Genomic DNA, 9476 nt, shown 5'->3' on the forward strand with positions numbered 1-9476 from the left:
AAACGGGAAAAAAAAAAAAAAAAAAAATAGAGGCAGGTAACTTAAAAAAAACAATGTAGGCCAGTGACAGAGAGAACCACAGGAAATTGTGAGAAGACCACCAACCTAGCAGGGAAAAGGGACTCCGAGAAGTCTTCCTGGATGAACTGACCCTTGATTTCAATCTCAACAGATGTGCACAGTAGTGGGGAAAGCATGAGTATCATCTAGATTCGAGCAGTGATTCTCAAATGTTACAATCATCAGGACAACTCAGAAAAACACAGATGGCCAAGTCCCACCCTAGTTTCTGAGGCCCAAGAATTTGCATTTCTAACAAGTTCCCTGAGGTAGAGCAAAACAAAGACTAAGGGCTGGTAATTGGCGGTGAATAGGAGGCAGATCCTGGGCAGAAATTCATGATAAGTTAAGGAGATTGGGTTTTATCCTAAAAGCCACCAGGAGGAATGGATTGAACGTTTTAGTCTGATCAACTTCACCGTGAAGGAAGATGGCTATTTTTGACTGCAGCATGGAAAACAGACAAGAGGATGTAATCATCCTGGTGAGAGAGGATGAGGTTTGAATCAAGGCATCTGTTATAGGAAGAGAGGGAAGGAGAGTTAATGAAGAGATTTATGCGCTAGAATCAGTAAACTTGGTGACTGATTGGCTACAGAAGATACAGAGGGAAAAAAGTCAAGCTTGGGAGATTGGACAGAGGGTGGTACCACCAGATGAAAGAACAAAGAGGGAAGAAAGATTTAGAAGATTTCCCAAATAACACCATAATAAAGGTGGAGCAGGCTTCCTCAGATGGGAAATATTTGAGCACATCTAAAAGTAGAGAGAAAGGTAGCCATAACCATAGAACGAGAAGGATGAAGATATGAAAGAGCAAGGGAATGACTCACGGGGCAAGTTTCCAGCACAGGGCAGAGATGTTGGGGTCAAAGGCACTGAAGATGGCTGGGCTTTGAAGGGGAAGGTACCCATCATCCTCTGGGGTTGCCAGAAAGGAGGTGGGCATGGGTGTGGATTCAGACACATTTATAGACAAAGGTGGTAAAGCGAGATCTCAGTAATGCCCTAAATTTCTCGATGAAGAAGGAAGGGAAGGCTCTAGCTGTTGAGGACGAAGGGGATGAAGGTTGTGCTAGCTGTCATTCACTTGTACACATTCTCCAATGGATGAAAAGGGAGTTATCCATGCCTAAGTCTGGCATGTTGATGCTGTTAAGAATGTTATTTTACTCCACTTAAATTTCATGACAAGTTTTAGTCTTTATTTTATTCCTTCCTCAGTCATGCATTATGCCAGTCATGATCATAAGAATACAAGCTAATGTGAAAAAAGCTTTGTAAAATACAAAGCACTGTTCATATGTTCAGAATGTATTATTCACACAATTCCACTCGAATGTGAATTTATTATAATTAAGTTACTGATCCTTCAATACCTTCTGCAGAGCCTCTTCTGTTTTTTCAGGGTTTGTTTTTAAGGCTTGAGAAGCATCATACATAGGAATTGGCATAAATCTCAACGTGTAGTTCCTAGAAAAAGGAGAAAATGGTATGTTTATTTGAAAATAACTTCCTATTATCTTAATTCAGCACTCTTTTAAAATCCGAAAAGAGTTGCCAGAGCGTCTTAGAAAATTCTAAACTACCGGACCATCTTAGGCCCCTCGACTGCAGGTCAGCCTTCTTTCCTACCACCTTTGCGACACCACAGGTGACCTCGTCAATTCACGCTGTCTACAAAACCTACACAACTTGAAGGAGTCTGGTTTTGTTGTTTTGCTTTCAGTTTTCAGTTACAGTAAGGACAGGATTTTCAAATTGGAACTGGAGAGATGGTCTGAGAGAAAGGCTGGGAAAAAAGTCCAGCATCAACTTGCTACTTGGATTTTAGTCACCAACAGATCTGAAGGTAACTTGATTACCACAGTGACAACGTGACAGACAGACCCAGAACGGTAGAGGAAAACCCCAAAATAGAACCAAAACATTTGCTCGCCAAGCCAAGGATGTGAGCATCCACAAAAACAATCTGTTCAGGCTCTGGGCTCCTTTAAATAACCCAGTCCAAGACCAGTGACTGTCTTTAGAAAACCTTCCTGCTGGCTCAACAACCTGACCTCTGCAGGTCCTGGCAGTTGGCACCCCAAATCAGCCCGAGTGCCCCAGGGTCTAGACACCAAGTAAAGCAACTGTGGAACTCTGGGTCTATTTAACACCTCACACGGCTGTTGCCTAGCTGATTAGACACAAGAATGCAAGGGTGAGTCATTTTTGCATGAGAACTCTAAATCCACACTCTGGCCTGTGTTCCTGACTTGCTACAAAGTGCTATGTGTCTGGATGAACACTCACACCTGCTCCCCTACCACAAACTCTAGACCTGGAGATGCCTCCTCTCTCCCAACCAAAAATGCATCTGTTTCTACAATAAGACATTCAGGAAGGATGACCTTGTGGGCCACGTGTTGGCAACTGGTACCTAGGCATCCCACAGCTGGCTTGTTTTAGGTCTCTAAACAACAAGCAGCATTCATGGTGTAACTCTTATGGATAGTCAGATGGCTTCTACTGGAAGAATAAATTAACAACTAATTCCAAAAATAGGTACTAATAATGAAGAAATAATAAAGAAAATAAACAGTCATCTTAATAAAAGCAGCCAATCTGGATGGTTACCTAATGGGAAAAAAAAAAAAACTGTTCTTCATCCAGTCCAACTGACAAGATGGCTTAAAGTAAAAAAATCAGCAAAGACAAGGCTGTTATTTCTATAACTTTAATTTTTACCTTAGCTTTGTTTGAGCAAAATTGCTTTTGTTTGACTTAAGAGGAACCAGCCAACTGAAACTAAGATAATACATCTCTTTTTGCAGCCTTGAAGATTTTCTTTTCCCTCATACACTTTTCATCATGCTTCAGACCAGCGTGGTTTATTTAAACCAAATGTGATTTCACACCATTGGCATCTTGTAGCACAGAGTACATAACAGACTGTGATCAGGGAGTTCTACTTTCAATCTGGAAATGTGGAGTGTTGGGGCTGCATCCTCTTGGCTTCTCACAAAGACCTGCCTGGGCTGGCAGTCTGCAACATCATTAGAGTGGCAGCTGTGCTGTTAGCACCCAAATGCAGCAATCTGTAAATATATGTTTCCATTCAAAGGTTTTGTGTGCAATAGGTGTAATTACAGGAGGTTCTGCAGTCACAGAAGTCTCCCGGGAGAGGTGGCCATGATGACTGATGGTATAAGCTGCCTTATCCATGTTTAGCAATGGCCGGTGGTGGCAGCAACTTTGACTTCCTGGCCAAAGGAGAACCACGGGATTTAGAACTGAAGCCACTTAGAGATAATTTACTGTGATTTCTCACTTTATAAAAGAAAAATTCATCAATGATGTGAAATGATCATAGGTTCAAGATCATAGGCTTACTGGTGACAGAGTTGGGGACTGAATGGAGGGCTCCTAATTCCAGGTCTAGGCCTTTATCCAGATCACCATGTTGGGCATGACAGCTCCACCTGAGCGGCCGTGCATGGAGGAAAACACAAAATAATGAGCACCCCCTCCCCCTCCTAAAAGGCCGAACTTCTATGCTACTGGCCCCTAATTTCCCTCCTACATTTTGTAACCTCTCATTTTTAATGCTATAAATCTGCTTTGATCATTTCTACCATTAGAATACAATATGAGGATTGAAAAGCTCAGGAAGAACCAGATTTCTAGCATTTTTTTCAGCCACGTTTGTATTCTTCTTTCCTCATTTAGTTTACTGGGAAAGTAAATTTGACAATAAATAATAGTTGCAGACTTTAGTTACGAAGGTAATAAAAAAAAAGCCTTTTACAGAAATGAGACCAGTGAGCCCTGGCCTTGCCATTGCATCAATTTCATTTTTATTTTCTGGACCTCAGCTTTCTTCTCACCACTGGATTCAGAGTTGTCATCCTGGGCAAAAAAAGTGAGATCCGGTGGAAGATTTAAAACCACAAGGAGAAAGAAGCAAGGTGACCGCTGTGTAGCACCCTCCACCCCACCCCCCTGCAACCATGATCTTGTGTGTTCTGTGGACTAAGCATCTCTGCTCTCATTTTATAGATGAAGAAACTCACACCAGAGGAAAGTTAATGTCTTCCCACGTCCCATGGCTGGTTAGCAGGAGACTAATCAGACCCAGATCTTCTGATTCCCAATCTATTGCTACTTGTATTACCCCACAGAGACACAAACACCATTGGTTCTTTTCTATTTTTCTATAAAGAAGTCTTAAGTAAAACTTACTTTTCCATAGCAACAGCTATATCTTGAAAGCCTTGGGCAGTAATGTTGTTCTTGTCCCATATAACAGTCCTGTTTGGAAACCAAATCACATAAATGATCAGATACTTAAGAATGGAGGAAATGATTCTCCCATTGCAGATAAATCTCTTATAGGCAACACTGTCTAGGTATTTTAGTACAATGAGCAAGGAATAATGTTCAGCTTTGTTTCAAACAAAGCAAGGATGAGCATTTCCCCCAACATTAGATTCCAAAGCCATTCTCTGCTCAAGTACTATGAAAAAAACCATACTTAAAAGCAACAGCACACACATTAACTTACCATCAAGTCACGTAATGCTTTGCTAGCCAGAAAGCCCTAAAACCCTATTTCCCTGATATTCTCCCAACATATTATCCAAACAGCATTCTAGTATTCAAGTCTGAGGCTGAAGTTATTTATACAAGAGGCTAAACAGTCTCATGTCCAACATAAAGAATTCCAGATACTGAGACTTTTTTCTATTCTAAACAACTAGAGGGACAAAGTGGTCATATTTTCTGACGTTTCATCATTGCCCTGATGTGATATGATCAGCAATCCCAGCAACTGAGTCCACTCTGCTGATAAACCTCAGTTATTCTAGGAGGTGGTTTACTTTTTAAATACAAAATCTATTTTGGAAGAAAAGTATGACCTTCCTTTCAGAATGTGAATACCTCAGAAGTACTTTAGGATTTGTCAATTCACCTGACACATGAAATGGCTTTTATTTGTCTGAACGCTCCCAGGCTCACAACCTCTAATTGCTTTTCTCTTCCTAACCTCAACGAGCTTCTTCACCACGTACACACTGACCTTCAAAGAAACTGCTGCAGATATTGCCTTTTGCCTTCAGTTTAGACAGAAGGTGCGGGCTCTGTCTTGCACTGGGAAGCAAGGGAAACAGCCAGAAAAAGCCCTTGAGGAGCAGTGTGAATTATTAACTCTTCCTTCACCAGACTGCTGGGTTAGGCAGCAACTGGGTCTCTCTGAACGATGGATGGTAACATGGTTACCAGATAACTAGTCCCTAAGAGAAGTGGTTACTGCATAGCTCATCCTTAAGAAAAGCCATGCTTGGGAAGCACTACGGATGAAAACCACTGAACAGAAGAGTTAGCATCCAGTACAAACTTGCCTTTGACACAGTGGACTTCGTGGATCCCTTGGGTTTTAGGTCTTTATGTCGCGGGAGTGGGAAGGGAAGATAAGATGCTGGGCTCACAGCCAAGTACAGGGAAGCCCCTCATGTTATTCCTCCAGTCTTCCCAGCTCTGCTCCCAAACCCCTCCTCTGCTGCCCCCTGCCTTTCCCGACACATCAGTCAGCTGCCAATGCTGCTGTGAAATGGGAAACTGCAATGGTTCTCAGCCGGGTTTACCTCATAGTGGAAATCTTTAAGACAGCAGTTTGAAGGAATGACTGTGTCTAAATTTGGGAACACCCTCCTCCATATTTTGAAAAAAGACTTGAAGCTGTCGCTTCTGCTCCCCAGCCGGTCGCCTGGGAAACTCAGGCCTCACACGAACACAGCCGGCCCCCCAGTGGTTGCTGGGTCAGACCCTCTTCCAGACCTTCCTTTGAACCAGCATCCACTCCTCGGGGCCGAGGACCCGGCCTGCGTACCTGAGCTTGGTGTTGATCTGCAGCGCTTTGGCCAGCATCTTTGCCCCCATGTCCCCCATGCCATTCCCACTGATGTCCACTGTGGTCAGGGAGGTGTTGCTTCCCAGGGCATTGATGATGATGGTGACCTCGTTCTTGAGTTTCGAGTCAGCCAGGGACAAGGACTGCAGAGGCTGTGGAGGGAACACCAGGCAGCGCTCACACAGTGCTGTCAGAGCTGCTGCCGCTCGCCGGGACCCACTTCATGGAGAACCATCAGGGGAGGGACCCACCGCACAAACACAAAGTGCCTCATTTGGAAACTTCTGGCCAAAAGACACTGATGAATGGGACCTGAAGGTTCTGGACCCTTGGAGTCAAACATGACGAGCTGACGTCACGTCAGCTGACGACACGTCATGACGTGTCTTAATGCTGAATATCAGCCACCTCTCTTCTAAGGGAAGCTGTGGAAAGATACCCAGAGTGGCAGGTGCCAGCTCTTTTGACGTGGAGGATGCAAAGAAAGAAATAAAAATACTGCACAGAAATGTCTGCACTTCAGTATGGCAACACTAGCCCTTGACCCATTTTATTTCTATGCAAGGTAAAAGGACGTCTTAAAATACTAGTAGAGGGATACTAGTACTAAATTACTAGAAGTAGTAAATGTAAAATAAAACCCAGCCAAGATCAATAATAACCGACATTTATTGAACGCTTAACCACTATTTAAGCTTTTTACATATATTTACTCATTTCATCCTCCCAGGAACCCAATACTTAGGTATTGTTATCCCTACTTCTCAAGTAAGAAACAAAAAGGTTAAGTGATTCAACCAAGGTCACACAGAAAGTAGCTGAACAGGAACCAGACAGACTGGTTACAGATTTTGTGTTTTCAACTCCTACACAACATTGCCCTTATTGGCTTATCCTAGATCTTTTTGATCCTCACTCTTAGCTTTGTCTTATAAGATCCAATCAAAAGACATACTTACAATTAAAACAAAAAAGTCAAATGTGTGTGACCTTTTCATTACTGTAAGCCGTGTGGTGAACCCAAGCCAATCCACTTACTGTCTATTTAAACCAGAGACTGAAAGCCCTCTGCCTGGAGGCATGTTTTGTTTGGCCTACAGAGTATCTGACAAAAAAAAAAAAAAAAGAATGGGCTCCCTACTTACACCCAGCTCACACTTGTTTATGTCACCTTCCTAGCCCTGTGGGTATTTAAATTGCAATCCCTGATTACAGCCGTAACTGAATTAATGAGGTGGTGCGAATTCCAGGACTTAAGCCAAGGTTGCTCTAAAAGTCAGAACTAAGACTTCTCCAGGGGATTTGGATGTCTTCTGGGTTGCCTGCGGTGGTCTACACTGACCCAGCCATATTCAACAATTGTATATGCTAACTCCATAAGCAGTTCGGACATTACAGGAGATGGATGCTGGAAGCAGCTTCTAGGATCATCTACGACCAGGTTCCATGGTGGCCCGTGGGACTGGGGTTCTTGAGATGTGCCTAGGTGGTCTGTAGGATCCCCGCACAAATCGTGGGGTGTATTCGTGTCCACTTAACCACTGAACATGGACTTCTAATAGAACACCTGTTCCAGGCACATCAGCCAAAAGGCTCAGGAGGCAGAATGAGAGTGTTGACAGTTTCAAGACTCGTATGTCCACAAACTGGCATTATGCATTTGGTTCTACTTTTCCTGAGTGATTGTCCTTATTGTCCAAATATGACCATGTTTTCTAAACGTAATACATCTATGGTAAAATCAAAAGGTAATATTATATAAATTAGAACCAAATTTCTTAAGGTTAAATGGCATAGTAAGTGCTAAGTCAATTAAAAACCTCAGCCCAAAAGCCTACATAATCTTAGACTCAGGCAGGTTTAGGGAGGGAGCTTCAATTTTCTTAAGAGTCTATGTTCCGGTAGATAGAAAAAAAAAACTAAACGAAAAATGCTTCAGACTCAGGAAACTTCATGTTTTAAATGAAAACATAAGCAGTGCTGCTTTAATAAAAATCTGTAGGGCTTCCCTGGTGGCGCAGTGGTTGAGAGTCCGCCTGCCGATGCAGGGGATACGGGTTCGTGCCCCGGTCTGGGAAGATCCCGCATGCCGTGGAGCGGCTGGGCCCGTGAGCCATGGCCGCTGGGCCTGCTCGTCCGGAGCCTGTGCTCCGCAATGGGAGAGGCCACAACAGTGAGAGGCCCACATACCGCAAAAAAAAAAAAAAAAAAAAAAAATCTGTAATCGCATCTCCCATCATTTCAATAAGCTCTACTCAACGCCTACAAACATGACACATTACAGCTTCTTCCTCATACTGGAAAACTGCCAAGTCTCCAAGCTGCAGAGCACCAATTCCAGTACTATATTCAAAGCTAATACACCCCAGTTAACACTTAAAAGTAATAGGCAGAGCCATTAATGCGAACAGAACAGCCGGAATTGCATGCATATTTATAAGGTCATCCCTTCTTGATTTACTGCACTTCCAGGTAACATTACTATTTGAAATCTTACTATTCCTGTTCATAGCTGAACATGCCTAATCTGACAATCTGTCTCCTTGCTACAGGGACTCCCAGGACAAACACATACTGTTGCATTGTTCACAACACAGGTTTGTATGTAATACTTCAGAACAAGAGTCCCTGTCATCTTGGCCCCTCAGTGTTACCATCCCTCGAATCTGGGAGCAGCAGCCTGACAACCACTGTCTAGAGCTGAAGGTGACACGGGAGCCCGTGCGTCTAGGTTGTCCAAGTGAACATACTGTGCAATATCGGGAGAATAAAGTATTCCACACGCTGTCTAAGAATAAGCTCTACAGACACAAGGTCAGAATGTAAAAAGCAAAGAGTTTACTTTTTATATGTAGAAACCTTTAAAAAAATAAAACCAAAAAATGAGCCCAATGGCGCCAGTTATGGGTGGAATTTTTATAGTCACAAGACTGAACTCCTAATCATTTTAAATAGTTTTGCACATTACTGATTCAGAAGTAGAAAAAAATAAAAAGAATGTAATTACTTATTGAAAAAGCCACCTACTTTTCTGTGACATGAACATAAAAGGCTTTTCACTGTACATTATTAGCGGCAACTTTTCAAATTTATAACAGTTCACATTTTTGTAGCAGACTTTACCATCTGCGAATGTTTTTAGGTGTACTCTAAATATCAAGATTATCTTTGAGTAAGAAACTTTGAAAATTATAGGAACAGAGTTTGAAGACCCTCGTGTAATAAGCAAAACATGAAATTAAGAAATATATTTTTCATAACATATAAATTTTCCTGAAATATGTGCTAAGGAACAAATATTTGGGAATGATTATTAAATATGATTCTGCAGGGCTTCCCTGGTGGCACAGTGGTTGAGAGTCCGCCTGCCAATGCAGGGGACGCAGGTTCGTGCCCCGGTCCGGGAAGATCCCACATGCCGCGGAGGGGCTGGGCCCATGAGCCATGGTCGCTGAGCCTGCGTGTCCGGAGCCTGTGCTCCGCAACGGGCGAGGCCACAACAGTGAGAGGCCCGCGTACCACC

At 42.9% G+C, this 9476-nt stretch overlaps 1 protein-coding gene across 2 annotated transcripts in view; it reads right to left on the reverse strand.

Moving 5' to 3' along the window:
- Positions 1-9476, reverse strand: part of CARMIL1 (capping protein regulator and myosin 1 linker 1) — a 333075-nt gene that overhangs the window by 94955 nt on the left and 228644 nt on the right. For both annotated transcript variants that reach the window (XM_007457010.1, XM_007457009.1), the window contains exons 21-23: positions 5933-6105; positions 4285-4353; positions 1440-1533 (exon numbers count right to left, since the gene is read on the reverse strand). In XM_007457010.1, the coding sequence (XP_007457072.1) occupies positions 1440-1533; positions 4285-4353; positions 5933-6105 (336 nt within the window). The remainder of the gene's footprint in view (positions 1-1439; positions 1534-4284; positions 4354-5932; positions 6106-9476) is intronic.

Source organism: Lipotes vexillifer, unplaced genomic scaffold (genome assembly GCF_000442215.2).
Source record: "Lipotes vexillifer unplaced genomic scaffold, Lipotes_vexillifer_v1.1 scaffold1643, whole genome shotgun sequence".
Taxonomy (NCBI): domain Eukaryota; kingdom Metazoa; phylum Chordata; class Mammalia; order Artiodactyla; family Lipotidae; genus Lipotes; species Lipotes vexillifer.